The 16,988-nt window shown below is 33.2% G+C and overlaps 1 protein-coding gene across 4 annotated transcripts in view; it reads right to left on the bottom strand.

The window, feature by feature from the left end:
* Positions 1-3,872: 3,872 nt before the first annotated feature.
* LOC143252709 (WAP four-disulfide core domain protein 1-like) overlaps positions 3,873-16,988 on the bottom strand; it is a 45,754-nt gene continuing 32,638 nt past the window's right edge. For 2 of the 4 annotated variants that reach the window (XM_076505274.1, XM_076505295.1), the window contains exons 2-9: positions 15,050-15,248; positions 12,377-12,430; positions 11,170-11,208; positions 10,274-10,417; positions 9,994-10,050; positions 8,399-8,483; positions 7,868-7,926; positions 3,873-5,395 (exon numbers count right to left, since the gene is read on the bottom strand). In XM_076505274.1, the coding sequence (XP_076361389.1) occupies positions 5,313-5,395; positions 7,868-7,926; positions 8,399-8,483; positions 9,994-10,050; positions 10,274-10,417; positions 11,170-11,208; positions 12,377-12,430; positions 15,050-15,248 (720 nt within the window). In that variant the 3' untranslated portion in view covers positions 3,873-5,312. The remainder of the gene's footprint in view (positions 5,396-7,867; positions 7,927-8,398; positions 8,484-9,993; positions 10,051-10,273; positions 10,418-11,169; positions 11,209-12,376; positions 12,431-15,049; positions 15,249-16,988) is intronic. The other 2 variants (XR_013029115.1, XM_076505283.1) reach the window with 2 other exon arrangements.

Here is a 16,988-nt window from a genome sequence, read left to right as displayed (position 1 = left end):
CATTTATTAACAAGACCTTCAAGATAAAATAAAATACTATAAACATCTTATCTTATAACATAGTGACTTAACTCTCATACAACTTTTGTACGTTATGCTCATTATACTATTGGTTGAGGAATAATTCGTGAGCGTTTTTTCAAGTTAAAAAAATATATTCATAAATGAAACGCTTTCGCAAAATATTTCATGTCATTTGGTAGATAATTTTTTGCTCTAATAGATGGTGTGTTTGATTTTCATATGTCTTTAATTTTTGCTTTCATTTTCAGCTCATTAAATGAAATGTCAAGTGGACAAAATCGAGCATTTTCGACACCATCTGCTTTTCGCATTTAATTTTTTGCAATTTCGTTTAAAACAATGCATACTATATACCTAGGTATTACATGAAATAAAGTATCATAATAAATGTTTTGGGTGTAATGTGTTCATGCATTGAAGTATTGTATAGTCTTGCATGTAATGCTTGAATGAAATTATTTAAAAACGCTCACGAATTACTCCTTAACCTAATATTTCAGTTAGAGCTTATATTTTTTACTTGGGTAACGTTATATGAAAAAAAGAGATATTTTGCTAAATACTTGTCACTACATAAATAAATCAATAAAATATTCAAACTTGTGTATTCTTAACAACCATCCACCTGAAAAAACACAATCCGCCTATAGAACCTTAGTAACACCATCTTTCTTTGTAACACACATGCATTACACTTAAATATATAAAATAAAATTATAAAGAAAAGTTGAGACATATTGAAACATGTATGTAGTCTTATGAAAGAATTGTAATAAAACCTTATAAAAATAACACTGTTCTCCTATAGAAATAATATCGGCCTTTGTAAAACATATGTGAAATGCAAGTCAACATGTGTAAAATGAAATATTTGTTAAGAAATCATTTACATATTCTACACAATATGAATGAAAATCACAGCAATATCGTTAGAGGAATGTCATAAGAATATATGTTATCCATAAAGCCAAACTAGTGCAACATCTGTATAAAGTGAAAGAGTAAAATTGTATGTTAAAGTATTGAACAATATTTAGAGATGCCATCACTAAAAATCCATTCTTTGCAGAACAGTCAAGTTTTCTGGTTCATTTCTGTCCAACATTTCTCAATGGGATTACAATCTGGAGACTCTTGTGGTCGAAATAATCCTATTCAATACTTACATTGTGGGCAATGGCATTGCCATCCCAGGATATAAGGTTATTGTCACCCTTGGCCTAGTATATGGCAGAAATATTTTCTCCATGATTTGCTCGTAGGAGGCGTTGTTGATATTTTCCTGGAGGATATAAAGAGCAGTTTTCCACTGTGATGAATATCTACCTAAACATATACAGCACCACCTCGAGTGTGTTCCCTGTGAGAAGACTACTTCCATCATCTGTTCTCCAGTGTCCTAACTGTATGTTGGCGTATTGTCTTGCCCAAGTAACATGGTGACGGTGGTGAATTTTGGTTAATATCGATTTGTAGACAGACCTTCTTGCAAAATAACCTTGTTTGGTCAGTCTCGTATTCACTGTTTGTCTAGATACCCTGGAATGAATATGGTCATGCTATTCTTGTCAAAAGTGATGCAAGACTTCTTTCGATTTTGACGTGTTAACCTCATCAAAACACGGTCATCTAAGCCAGTAGTTTTTTGGCGTTTATCAGTGAAATTTCCTGGAACAACTTTTCCTTTAGTCCAGTGTCGTTTCAAAATTCTGAATACAATACACTGATGATACTCTATTGTTCTAGCAATGTCAGTTTGTTTCATACTAGTAGAACAAATTGAAGTCCTATCACTTCTGATACGTGACAAGGCATGGCTCTACACCAAGTACAGAGAAGTTGTCTGAACAAAACATTGATCTATTTTGAATATACTTTATATCAAAAGCACTCTTTTATACAAAACATTCGTGTATGTGTGTTTTGATGAAAAAAATTTCAAAATAACTTATACAGACCAGAATAACAATTTTCACACACTTTTCCGATCATGTGCTACCTTTTTTGTTACTATTCCATGCGCTTAGATAATAACGTTAATATATAGAACAGTGTGCAAACATTTTGGCCAAGACTGCAGATCGATAAATACCACAAAATATACATTGTTATATCATGAAAGAAAGGATCCTGAGAATTAACCGTATGTTTACGAACACAAACAATTGGTTGATGGTAGAGATGCCAAAGTCCACGATAAATCGATACTTCAATTTCACTATCACTGTTCATAATGTATATGATAACAATGTAGCTCTAATCACATAAAAAAACAACTGTTTCTACAGGGCGCACAAAGCCAAATTATTTGTGCTGTGAGGAGTGTAAACAATGAATCACGTAAAATGTTGCAAGACAGGCAGAAGTATACTCAAATTTACAGAAATTATTCTCATTCACTCCTCACTCCAGGCAACTGTACACGTCGACAACAGTGGGCATCATAGATAATAGCAAACCTTCATGTCTTATAGGAATTGTCTGAAGTAAAACAATAAATACAGTAAAGTGAAGCAACTGTCTGAAGTAAAACAATAAATACAGTAAAGTGAAGCAACTGTCTGAAATAAAACAATAAATACAGTAAAGTGAAGCAACTGTCTGAAGTAAAACAATAAATACAGTAAAGTGAAGCAACTGTCTGGAGTAAAACAATAAATACAGTAAAGTGAAGCAACTATCTGAAATAAAACAATAAATACAGTAAAGTGAAGCAACTGTCTGAAATAAAACAATAAATACAGTAAAGTGAAGCAACTGTCTGAAGTAAAACAATAAATACAGTAAAGTGAAGCAACTGTCTGAAGTAAAACAATAAATACAGTAAAGTGAAGCAACTGTCTGAAGTAACACAATAAATACAGTAAAGTGAAGCAACTGTCTGAAGTAAAACAATAAATACAGTAAAGTGAAGCAACTGTCTGGAGTAAAACAATAAATACAGTAAAGTGAAGCAACTATCTGAAATAAAACAATAAATACAGTAAAGTGAAGCAACTGTCTGAAATAAAACAATAAATACAGTAAAGTGAAGCAACTGTCTGAAGTAAAACAATAAATACAGTAAAGTGAAGCAACTGTCTGAAGTAAAACAATAAATACAGTAAAGTGAAGCAGCTGTCTGAAGTAACACAATAAATACAGTAAAGTGAAGCAACTGTCTGAAGTAAAACCGTCTGCAAGCTACAGCAAAATGAAGCCGAATTTCTATTATGGTGTGAAGTTTTCTTTTCGGCATCTATAAAAAAGGGCGATCGCTGCTGCTTCAAACTGCACAAGTTTTGAACAAAATCGTTTTTATATCTATCTATATGAATGAATAGTTTACCAAACGAAACAGTATTTTCATCCAATAACGCCTCTGCTCATAAAGATCGATGGGCCTGGCATGGCCTAGCGCGTTAAGGCGTGCGCTTCGTAATCTGAGGGTCGCGGGTTCGCGCCCGAGTCGTGCCAAACATGCTCGCCCTCCCAGCCGTGGGGGCTTTATAATATTTCGATCAATCCCACTATTCGTTAGTAAAAGAGTAGCCCAAGAGTTGGAGGTGGGTGGTGATGACTAGCTGCCTTCCCTCTAGTCTTACACTGCTAAATTAGGGACGGCTAACACAGATAACTCTCGAGTAACTTTGTGCGAAATTCCAAACAACAACATAAAGATCGATTCACAAAATGATTGCTTGAAGGTCATGGTATCACCTCTCTATTTGTATTAATGTTTAATAATATCTGTATAAGTGAATTAAGTTAAACTGTTTATCTTTTGTTCGACTGCTATTCCGACAGTTCTCCCAATATAATTTTACACGACAATCCTGGTGACTTGATAAACGTATAACAGACTCAGCTGAACAAATCTCACAATTTTTTATTGGAAAAATACATACATATTATGTTAGACTGTACGTTACTGCGAGACTCACATTTAAATACAAACATGTTATAAAAAGTCGTTTGTTTGATCGTTTGTCTTTTACACAACAGATCACATTGGGTTATCTGCTGTGTCCTTCGTTGGAAATTGAATCCGGGATTTTAGCATTGTAAGTCAGTAGACTTACCACTACCCCATCGGGGGACTAAGAGCAGTTATAACATAAGAAAATATTAATCAGTCCTTACTTGCATACTTCATGCTTCTGAACATACAGCTTTAATAAATAAAGGAAAACATACAATTTACAAAAAAAAAAAAATATTTGAGGCAGCAGTAACTCTGCGGACTTATAACACTAAAATCCTACGATCGATTCCCAGCGGCGGCTACAGGAGATTGTACAATCTGTCTTTGCTATAAAACAAACGAACCTTATTATCACATAGTATGGCATTAAAAACTTCAAGCATCTTGTTAAATGTAAATCCTTCTTAAGTTCTAAACGGATGTTAACTAAACGTGTTTCACTTACATCTTTTGACATAGTATGTTACTGAAATGTTTAGATAACACTTTAAAAGAACGTTGAAGTCAGTTCAGAGTAAAATAATTCTATGACAACAGTGTCAAAAGTTTAATAAGTTACTTTAATTAGTCTTTACATTCATTTATTTAAAAAAATTAAAACACATTTATATAGGTTACAAAACGGTTAAAACATATATATGTAGTGTCGTAAGAACGTAAAAAAATATCCCTCTTCTCCATTATCTGCATAGCACTTACAAACTAAAAATAAGTTTTGATGCATACCTCTTTACAGCAACAAGATCAAAAACAAAATAAAAAATAATTGTTACATCAGACTTATATAAGTTCCAGTATAAACAATACGAACCTAGATTCTTCAAATAATACTAACATAAAACAGCTTTGTTATACAAACTCTGTCTAGTTGTAATCTAGCTCAACCAAAGTTTAGCGAATTTAAAAACAGCTCAACAAACATTTCTTTAATTAAAATATCATTTTGCACGTGAATCTTTCTAAGATATTAGCTCAAGCACAATCGGTTATTTTGTTTCAGTTTAGCTAGGTTAAGCCTCAAGATTAAATAAATATTTCTTACTGACAATATTTATCTAATCTCAGAACGTAACCAACATATCTTTACTTTTTTTTACAATTCCAACAACACGACAATACTTTCAGGGGAAGTCTTGTAAATATGACATTTTAAGTTAAATTCAAACAATTTGTAGAACAAAGAAAAAAGTACCTTTGTGGGCTTATCTGTTCATCTAAACCAAACCAATATTTTTTAAGCATTTAACAAAAACATCATCATAAGTTCAGAGGAAATGATGAACATCGTCAACCAAGGTTATAATAAAGAGACTAACGATTAATCCTACTCGTTCGTTTGCTTTCTTCTCCTTCGCGTAAACATAATGTTCTGAAACGTATTCTTCATCTGAGATTTCAGACGAAGACCTGTAAATTACAGATAATAATAGCTTGGTATTAATCTATATAGAAAACTATAGGCCTTGAGTTATTCTATAAAACTTGAGTTATAAAGATTACAGATTAATTTACCAAACTCGGATAACAAGGTCTTCAGAATTTACAAAGCACGGGAAACGAGGACTTTAGGTTAATCTATAAATTTCGGATAACAAAGAATTGAGGTTACTCCAGAAAACATAAATATAAAGGTTAATCTATACAGCTCATATAACAAGGATTTCGGTTTAATTTATTATACACTAATAACAAATATATCGGGTTAATCTTTAAAATATGAATAACAAGGACCTTAGGTTAATCTATAAAACACAAAAAGTAAAATTGTCCAATTTAATCTAAGAAAAAGTCACATAACAGATTAACCTTCAAAGCACAAATTACATGGACTTTCTGTTGGTATAAAAACACAGATAACAAGGACTTCATGTTAATATACAAAATATAGATAACATGAAACTTTAGGTTAATTTGCAGACACAGATTATATGAACTTCCGGTTAGCTTATAAGATATAAAAAAAAATAAACATATTTGATGATGCAAAGTCAGAACTGGCATTTAACTGGACTAATACGTCTTGCAATGAATAATAGGTGTTTTTTTTTATTAAAGATAATACATAAGTTTCAACGTATGCCTCGATGACACGTTAAATTTAATACTGATTTAAGTGTGAGGAAATTTTCGTATCTAATTATTAGATCCATCTCAATATAACTAGTATTAAGATGTGTGTGTATGTTTGTTTCTTATAGAAAAGCCACATCGGGCTATCTGCTGAGTCCACCGAGGGAAACTGAACCCCTGATTTTAGCGTTGTAAATCCGTTGACTTACCGTTGTACCAACGTGGGACATATTAAGGTGTTACCTGCCATAAAAATTCCTGTATTTTAGCTTATACATGCAAAGCTTTATAGTCATTAAAAGCAAGGTAACTTGAAGTCTGGGCCTTGTAGGTAACGTATTGAGCTGCACACTTGAAGGTACATGGCTCAACCTGAAGAATACGTCTTACACTTTTAACTATGGAAACGTTACAATTGTGACAGGTAATCCCATTATTTGGTTACCAGTGGCCACTTAAGAAGCGTGTACTGCTATCTGCTAGATCTCTCTCTTGTCAGTGTTTTTATAATTATACTCGAATTATGGGCCTCTGATCGGGTAGTTTAACCCACGCGTCGCATAAGTAGCGTTTTATTCAAAATGCTAAATAATATGTAGCTTGAATCTGCTTTTTATTTTGTTAAAGAGGGTTAATGAAAACATCTCACTAAGCTTTCTATAATCTTCTTTTTTTACAAACACTCAAATCCCCCCCCCACACACACACCATTAATATAATAATATATAGCTTGAAGCTGTTTTATATTTTGTTAAAGTGGGTTAAGTAAAACATCTCACTAAGCTTTCTATAATTTTCTTCTTTTTTTTTCTTTTTTTTTTTTACAAACACTCACCCCACACACACACGCGCACCCAAGTGGCACAATGGTATGACCTCAGATTTACAATGCTAGAACCGGGTTTTGATATCCGTGGTAAGAAAAGCAGAGATAGTCCATTGTCCAGTTTTGTACTTAACTTCAAACAAACCTTCTTTTACTTCTTGCCAAATAAAAATTGCGTTTAAGACTGTTTTTATATTACTGTAATAATATATCTATCATAACAAACGTATTTCCTAAAAAACTTAGGTACTTCCAAACAAAAATTAATGTTCTTTCAGCCACTGTTTCTGAACCATTAAGTGTATACAACTTTAATTATTATAAATGTTCACCGTGCTACAAAACAAGGCCTGGCATGGCCAAGCGTGTTAAAGCGTGCGCCTCGTAATCTGGTGGGCGCGGGTTTGCATCCCCGTCGCGCCAAACATGCTCGCCCTTTCAGCCGTGGGGGCGTTATAATAATACGGTCAATCACACTATTCGTTGGTAAAAGAGTAGCCCAAGAGTTGGCGGTGGGTGGTGATGACTAGCTGCCTTCCCTCTAGTCTTACATTGCTAAATTAGGGACGACTAGCACAGATAGCTCTCGGGTAGCTTTGTGCGAAATTCAAAAAAACAAAATATGATTCACTTTTTGCTTCTGTGGACAACCAGTATAACCTCAATACATTTAATGAAACATTTATTAATATTTCTAACGCACTCTTCGCACAGAAGTTTTTTTCCTAAAGTTTCACTGAAATATGCACTATTTCCAAAACATCAGTGTAATTTGAATACCTTCGTTCAATAAAAAATGAATATTAGATTTCTGAATAATAAAAACGCCTGAAAAATAACTCATTCATCAAACAACTCAAACGACTCATTCATCAAAATGATTTAACTCACTTGAAAAATTAATTTCTGGTATAAATATAATTGCGGTTTTAACAAAAGATATGAGTTAAGATTTTGAGACAATTTATTTTACTTTAGCTCACCTGAATTGTTCAAATTATTTCGCGAAATCTTACACTCCAGTGCACCACGTGTACATAGGCTGAAAAACATATGTAATATTTAGTATAAACAAAATCAGATCATCACTAATATTGTAAAGTAGTTTATATTAAGTAAAAAAAAGGACTTTTAATGCAGAATCTCATCAGAAGTGAAAAAGTAAAGATATTATCGTCTTAAAACACTAACTAAAGGGAAATATTTATTAATAACAAACTGATTTAAAATATAAACACTTGTAAAATTTACATTCGTAAAGCATAACGTAAATAATGTTACAAAATGCTGCATACCTTATTCGTATGATAAATTCATAAATAGGTAACTGAGGAAGTATTTAATAGTAGTATTTTGTATTGTAATATTAGAAGATTTTTTAATAAGTGAAACCAGGGAGAAATTTCAACCGCGACCTTTCTATTTAATAAAATGATCTACAAGTTTGAAACCTGCCCAGTCTTAGTTTTTACCTCTTCAGATTAATTCTCACTTGAATATGTAAAGCAACTCACCAACCAACTATATAAGGTCGTTTCTGTAATTCTTGAAGCTGGTCATATTTCTCTTTTGATAAAGAACAACCACCAGGTAGGATAACTAAAATGGTTATAACAAAGATATTCTTTAAGAGGAGACATTTTTATGGATGCTGTTGTTTTTATTAATATATAATTCACTACTTCGTTTTTCCTGAATTACCATGCAGTTTTGAACGAGTCGAACATAGAAAATATATTTTCCTGAAAAATAAATATTAAACATTGATAATGGTAAAATTACTTAGGCTATTAAATACCAAGACACAGAAAACGAAAGTACAAGACAGAACAAATATAAACTGCAATTATAGTCTGATCTTGTCAGAAACAGACTACAGACAGGTTTTAGGGATGCGTATTGCAAAGTGTATATGGAAAGGTGTGGTTTGTTTCAAATTTCGTGCAAAACTACTTGAGGGTTAGTTTCATTAGGCCTTCCTGATTTTGAAGGCAGCTAGTCAATACCGTCAATTGCTGACTCTTGGGCTACTCTTTTACCAACAAATAGTAGGATTAACTGTCACATTATAAGGTACTCGCGGCTGAAATGATGGGTGAGCATGTTCAGAGATGAATTTGAACCCGCAACCGACAGATGGCGAGTTGAGCGCTCTGATCTTCAGTTCACATTAGGCCCTATAACCATAAATAAGACGTTGTTTATTAAATCTATTAATAACTTTGGAAACCAAAGAAATCCAGCAACACAACTAAAATAATGATAACTTGCATACTTATTCTTACATATATAAATATTATACACTTAATGATAAATGAATTACAAGGCTGAGTTTAAAAGATAAGTGAGGAGAACTGACGAAATAATGAAAAAATCATTATAACGCTATTCGTAATATAAAACAGAGTTAAATAGCAGAAAGCGTATACTGAGCTCTTCATGTTGATCATCAACTGGGTACCATCGCTGTTAATAACATTCTCAATAATATTCTTTTGTCTTAGAAAATACATATTATATTAATGTTTAATCGATGCTTGAGGAGGGCAGAGCGCCGATAGCCCATTAAGTGGTTTTGTATTGAAAATACACCTATCAGTTAACCAAGCAATGTCTAAAATATTAAGAAAATTCGTTTACGAAAAACACATAAAAACTGAATATCTTTTATCGTAAAGAATTATAAGATGAGAATTCAGGTCTAACTTTACAAGATATCAGGTCATCTCTTTGTTAAAAGCTCATATTACGTCAGTAGGCGTAAAACAAATATTCGCAATGCAGCTGTACTTGCATATCTCGAGGGGTCTACAGATGAGCCAGTGATAAGTTTATGAACATTAAACGCTGAAAATCCAGGCTTCGATACCTCGCGGTAGCCAGAGTGTATATATAGTCCATTGTGTAGCTTTCACTAAGCAAACAAAAGCAAGATCATGACAGCACCAATATTTTGTGCTTTTGGTTCGATGAACAACCTGAAATACATTTTGGAATGTATCAATTTTAATTTGAATAGTATTTTCAGGTTTTAGAATGGTGGGTTAAACCAATTAAAAGGTTCACTCTTCTTTGAAATAAGTTGTAATTGTTTATTATACATTCTTACCCGTTTCTTTTCCAGCTTTTTCGAGATACGTTTTTCCATCATCACTAACATCTGACTCTATTAAAAATACAGAAAAAATATGTTACTTTATCGCCACAACTAAATTTTATTGCATAAATAGCCCAATTTTTTTCTAATGCAATAATCTTTCAATACGACCTGTTCTTTGCATATTTCCTCTTAAAGCGAATATTTAACGTAATGCTACTCAAAAATAGTTATTTAATAAATGTTGACTTGTTTAAAGACAAGAGACTACAATAATATGAGAGAGTCTCACCCTCAAATGTTACAGGCACACAAACTCCTAGGTTTGGCATTCCCTCTAGAGGATCTTCGATGTACTGAATACGACAAACATAGTTAGCAGGACAATCCAACGAAACGGTTGGGGGCGGCAGTGGCGACGTGCTACAAATTTTTACTGGGAAGTAAAACAAATAATCAATGTTTATTTACATACTTTTCTAATTCGTTTATATTTCACAATTTTACGCGTTTTAGTTTGAAGATTGTTGTTGTAATCTATGCTTATTTTTAACATTAAGTCTTCTTAAACACTGTATTTGATTAATAGTCACTTCGAATTCTTTTATTCAAGATTTTCTATTTTTACGTGGACGATTTTTCAGTACAGAATAAAAGACAATTACAATATTCAGCTGTTTCTGATTCTCATAACATGCTGCAAAATTTAATTAAAAATGATAATTTTTACTTTAAGACGGTGCTATAAAAGTAAAGTAATATGAACTCTGTTACTATTAAACAAAATATCTGCTACAACAAGAATTGTATAATCCCACTATTAGGATCCAAGATATAAAGAATGTATATGTTTCTTTTTATCTCATAGCAAAGTAAATCGAACTCCTGATTTTAGCATTGTAAATCTGTAGACTTACCGCTGTGCCAGCGGGGTACAATTTAAAGAAAAAAGAGAATTGTATTTTATCAATTTCATTTACGTATTTTGTCTTCCCAACTTGTTGCTTTAAAGTAAATTAAGCAATTACGATAGTAAATTTTTATAGTATTAAGCAATTTTTCGGTTTACAATCCAAAATAAAGAAAAACAACCCAAATAAACAAATATGAACATTTTTCACTTATCTGTACGAATTGAAACTTGCCTCCGGTATTTTTAGTTGAATTCAATATGATAGCATCACTTACCTTTTGGAGCGGAAAAGTCACTGAAGTTTCGAAGATTGTCTGAAAAACGATTAAGTAAAGCAATAATGTATCTTGAAGTCAGCTTAAGAATATCCGATCTTAAAGAATGTAAACCTTAAGCTACAAATGATAACATGTGAAATATACCTTAAGTTACTTATTAATAATGTAGTTCTTTACAGTACCTTACTTTATATCAAATCAAATACATTAATTTTGTACAATAATTTTTAAATGCACAGTTGAAAATATCTATTTAAAAAGACGAATAATTGTTTACCTGCATTGGAAAGAAAGGATCTAAAAGTAGCCCCAGATGTTTCAAAGTTTGACTTTTAGCTGTAAAAAGACATAACCACACTTATTGCTACGTCTTGAAGCAGGGTGGGATGAGTCTGAATATCATTCTACTTTATTTTTCTTTTCACAGTGGTCCAAAACCATCTCGCTACCATTTTGTAGACTATAAGCTTTTGAGAATTTGTTTCTTTGTTTGAATTTCGTGCAAAGCTACACGAGGGCTATCTGCACTAACCGTCCCTAATTTAACAGTGTAAGTCTAGAGGGAAGGCAGCTAGTCATCACGACCCACCGCCAATTCTTGGGCTACTCTTTTATCAACGAGTAATGGGATTAACCGTCACATTATAACGCCTCCACGGCTGAAAGGGCGAGCAAGTTTTGATGTAAAGATGATTCAACCCGCAACTCTTGGATTAGAAGTCGAGTGCCTGGCCATGCTGAGCCAGCTTTTGAGAAGCGAAAGACTCAATAGACGATTCAATATGGCAGCAAGGAACTAAGAAGAGAAGCTGTATTTTATTTCTTCAAATGTCGTGAGAACGAGGCATGAATGAGACAAAATAGTACACCATGAAGCAAATGAACCATCTTGCTACCGGCTCGGCTGTTGTGACCGAGTTGGTAATCACAAAATAGCCATCAGAGCTTTCATATCATAACTTAGAAGTTAACACCTATTTATACTTTTATTGTTTTAATTAATGCCTTTTGAATTAAGTCCTACTAACCTAACAATTTTTCAATTTTTACATTTTAACTACTTATATAATAATAAATGAAGAATGCAAATCAAAAATAAGAAATATGGTATCCAGCTTCAACAATTTTAGAAACTATCCTGCTTTATCTTTTCACTCACTTCATTCACTTTCTTGCATGCATACTAACTTCCAGAGACACCTACCGGGATAAATGGGAATAGACGAAATCCCTTTTGGTTCTTCTTGCCAATCAATCACTGCAAGAAAAGTGCAAGTACAATACAATTATTTATCTGATTTTTTGCACTAAATTAATTGTGAAACGTTTTATATTTTGTGACAGGTAACTTCACTACAGGCTAAATGTTTTACAATAAACTGAGGTACTGAAGGTGAATTAATATATAATTGTTGATAAAAACTACTTAGCGTTTTAATATTTTTGTCTAGCTTCCAGTGATTTCCAACACGTAACATTTTGCCAAACAGCATTAATTAAGGTACATTCCTTTTCTTCAAATTTGCATTTTAAAACCGTTGTTGTTTCGAATTAAGCACAAAGCTACACAATAAGCCATCCGTGCGCTGTCCACTACAGGTATCGAAACCTGGTTTCTAGCGTTGTAAGTTTGCAGACATACCGCTGTGCTCCTGGAGGGCTTTGAAAACCGAATGCCATCTTGATTACCACGAGGACTAAACATCAAAGTTTACGATCACAAGATTCAACATAATTGTTCCTAACTCCGACTCGCTGAATAGGGAAAGCAATAAGAAATTATATCCGCGCCGCCTTCACGACTAATGTTAAATGAAAAACGAAATTAACTATGAATTTACTAACGCGTCGACAATCAAAAGTGCAGAACTGTTCAGCAGCATGTCACGTACACTAGCCTTTAAGCCTCAAACATGTCGCCCTCACTCTAATTCCTAGAGCAAAGCTACACATGGGCTATCTGCGTTACCTAGGCCACGCCCCGCCCTGTTCAGTTTACTGTACTTCAATAAAGAACTAGAGAAGCAGACAAGTAAATACCTTCATTTGATAAAATTCACTCCCTTAACACTATCAGGGGTGCTGAAGGTGAAATGGTTTATAACTATTGACAAAAACTACACAGCATTTTAATGTTTTTGTTGAGTTTTTAATGACTTTCCAAAACATCTTATTAAAAATAGAATTTATTATGATAACTTCAAAAGGAATGTTTTCAAATTATTGCTCAAATACAATAGTACATTACTGTAAGTAGTAGAATTTACGAATATTGTCTGGTAAAACAACAATAAAAACTCTAGGTTTGCGCCATTTACTGGAATGTTACATTTCGACAACATAGGTTCATGTCATTTTATTTTTCTACTAGATTCTCGTCAAAAGTTGAATGAGTGACCATAAGTTCAAGTACCTTTCAATCAAAATTTTCCTCTGAGAATTTGAACCCAATAAAAAGGAAAACATTAATTTTTTTTAATTTACAAAAGATTTAGATTTCTTTAAAAAATCACTACAATGAACATATCTAAGTAACATACGAACTTATTACTTAAATTATACCACAAAAAATGATAAGTCTGGAAATCTTTTACTGAACCAACTATAATTGTAAATTTTATATATCTGAGTTGACTTTAGTGATACTGTGGAAGCGTTTTATATTGCTTCCTAACTAGTAATCCGAAAACACTCTGTGATAGTGGTTTGTGTGTTTAAAGTTAAACATAGAGATACACAATGGATTGTCTGTGCTTCACTCACCACAAGTATTGAAACCCGATTTCTAGCATTGTAAGTTCTCAAACATATCGCTGAGACACAGCAGAGACTGCGATATACCAGTCGTATTTATTAAAAACGGTTTTCTTCATACTTCGTTGTCGACTTCTATAGTCCAGCTCGGCCTAAAGTTTAGTGTGATGGACTGTGGATCCGACGCTTGAAGGGTTAGAATCCCGGACTTTTATCTCTATGCGTTTATTAACAATCAATTCCAATACTTGGTTTAGGATACCCAGTTAGGCGGCGATTGTTAGCAACTAATTGCTCTCACTCTAGTTAGCAGTTCAAATATAAGGATAACGCTATTGTCTAACCTTGTGTCACATAAGACGTCGTTTTAACAGCCGAACATATGTAATATTGTCGAAATAAGTAGCTCACAAGCCTAGAATGGTTTCGAACTTAGGGCCCTCTTCACGAACTAAAGACAATTTTAGATCGACCTATCTGTGGTACTGATTCTTCAGTGTGTAAATGTAGCTCTGGCATAAATAAACACGTAAGTTAATAATATTTAAAAAAATAAAAAGTAATTTATTAAGAATTAAAGTATTTAGTCTCTGGTGAGAGAAGAAATAGATGATCTTATAAAACACGTACCTTTACTAACTAAACATGTAAACCAATTACAACGTCTGTCAAGAATAATCGAAACTACTAAAACATTATTCTTTCGTGTATGTGACAGGACCCATGAATTACTTAACACATTTAGTTCTTACATTCATAATAATAGGTGTCGATAATCAGGTTGACGTGTAGGTACAGAGTTAGGCGACAGGAGGTACGGACGAACTGATAAAAACGTACCGGGTGGAAATGGTATCTTATGTAAAGGTACGGACTGACTGATAACGAACATATTACCAGTAGTGGTGGTATATTATGTAAAGGTATGGACGGACTGATAACAAACATATTACCAGTAGTGGTGGTATATTATGTAAAGGTATGGACGGACTGATAACAAACATATTACCAGGTGGTGATGGTGTCTTATGAGAAGGTATGGACAGACTAATAACGAACACATTATCAAGTGGAGGTGGTATTTTATGTAAAGGTACTGACGTACTGATAACGAACATATTACCAGGTGGTGGTGGTATCTTATGTTGACAGCTGAATACACAACCATTGAAACAACACTTGAAATCTGGATCTGGACAGTCTTCATCGCTGTTGCATAAAGTCTGGGAACAATGGACTCTCGAAACTGGAAGAATTGGAGCTGGACAATCACGAAGCGAAGGATCTTTTAAAAGTTGAGTCATGTGTTCTCTCAAGCCCTCCTAGGGTTAAAATATGTATTAAAAATCCAGTAAGCAAACTGTAGAACAATATGAAAAATTAGTGTCTCTAGACTAATTGATACAACACTTCCTTCAGTTTACATTATTAACAATACCTCAACAATTATTAACAATTACCTCATTGTAACGATAAATTAATATACATATACCCAAACTTATATATATTCACACATGGCTTTATTAAATTGAAAAGTTTTCTTCAAATGTAAGCTAAGAGTCCGTCAAACCAAACAGGAGTTCATTGACGAACCACTGCTCCGGAGAAGATAGTTCAACTGTGTTTTTCTTTCAGCAAAGCCACATCAGGCTGTCTGCTGTGTCCACCAAGATAGTTCAAACTAACGTTTTTTTTAGAAATGAGAAAACAAACAAGAGAAATGTATGACCTTCCTCATCATTCTGGTCATGGCTATTTACAACTGACTTTACTTCTTTGTCAAACTATTTTGGTCACACAAGTAGAAGACGATATTTTTCAGTGACATTAATAACACTATGTAACACAAATTTTGTTTCTGGACAGAATGTGTTATTTTTTAATTGCTTATGTTGTAAAAGTATAGATAATGTCGATTATTCCCTTAAAACTTTGCTTTTGTGACCCGGATAATAAAATTTCGAAATTAACTTATTTTCTATGTAAAAACGGGCAAATTTCCACATTTTCATTTACATAAGGTCTGAATAAAACAACATATGAATCAAGATTTACACTTATTTATACTAAAGTTATACAAAAATGGACAAAAATGTTTAGAAGTGAGTAGTTTTTCGAGATTTGCGACTGTGATGTAAATCACTTTCACGTATCAGCCCCCAAATATAGTCTTATATCATGTTTTCGTTATACGCTCCTTGGTAGCGGGGTTCAAATGATGATGGAAGGTCCGGATGCATGATAGCAGATGCATTCTTGCCAGTCCGACGTTTAGAAGGGTCCACCATGCAGAAATAGCAATTTCTTGAATGGTCAACGGGTTCACGCCAAATTCTTGGAATAGCAAACTCTCTTTTTCCCCTCTGTACCATCTTGCAAAAGAGCAAAATAAAATTGTTATTATGAAGAATAAATTTATTTCATCCACAACTAATGTGTAAGAGTTTCATGCAAAATATTTTATATATGATATTTTTTCTAAACTATTGGAAATTAAAAAAAAAGATATTTAAATTTTAAAAGGTCTAAAATTTGTATAATATAAAATTTTACTATTCAAGCAAGCAAAAATTGTCCGTCTTACCTTCTAGAATTTTCTTTTGCAGTGTTCGCAAGTAAAATGAGATACCCAGGATTTGTCTTGATCCCCGGCAGACATGCCGAAATATGTCTTGTAGGCTTTACACATTTTAGCAGATGCTGTCACAGAGTACTTTTTCGCTCTTGACTTGATGAATTGGCCACATACATAGCAGAATGCATCTGGGGAATGCTTGCAGCTTCTTGATGTCATCTCTGATAAAATCAGATAGGTCTATGTGTTCACTTAGGCAGCTAGAGCTAAACTGAAGTGGTATATATATTACTATGGAAAGTTCTAGAAAATTCTAAAAGGTTCTTGAAAATTCTCGTAAGTTCTACAACATTCTAGAATTTTTTTGAAAGTTCTTTGATAGATTGTTTAGGCAGAGTATTCATGATGAAACTTTGTAGAATGGACGGCAACTGCCTGTTGTGGAGACACAAGTGTAGAGGATGGCCTTTCAAAAGTATTCTGCGGA

This window comes from Tachypleus tridentatus, chromosome 1 (assembly GCF_004210375.1).
Source record: "Tachypleus tridentatus isolate NWPU-2018 chromosome 1, ASM421037v1, whole genome shotgun sequence".
In the NCBI taxonomy this organism is placed as follows: Eukaryota; Metazoa; Arthropoda; class Merostomata; order Xiphosura; family Limulidae; genus Tachypleus; species Tachypleus tridentatus.
Note: the sequence above shows the minus strand (reverse complement) of the source record. Positions and strands in the feature narration are given on the sequence as shown.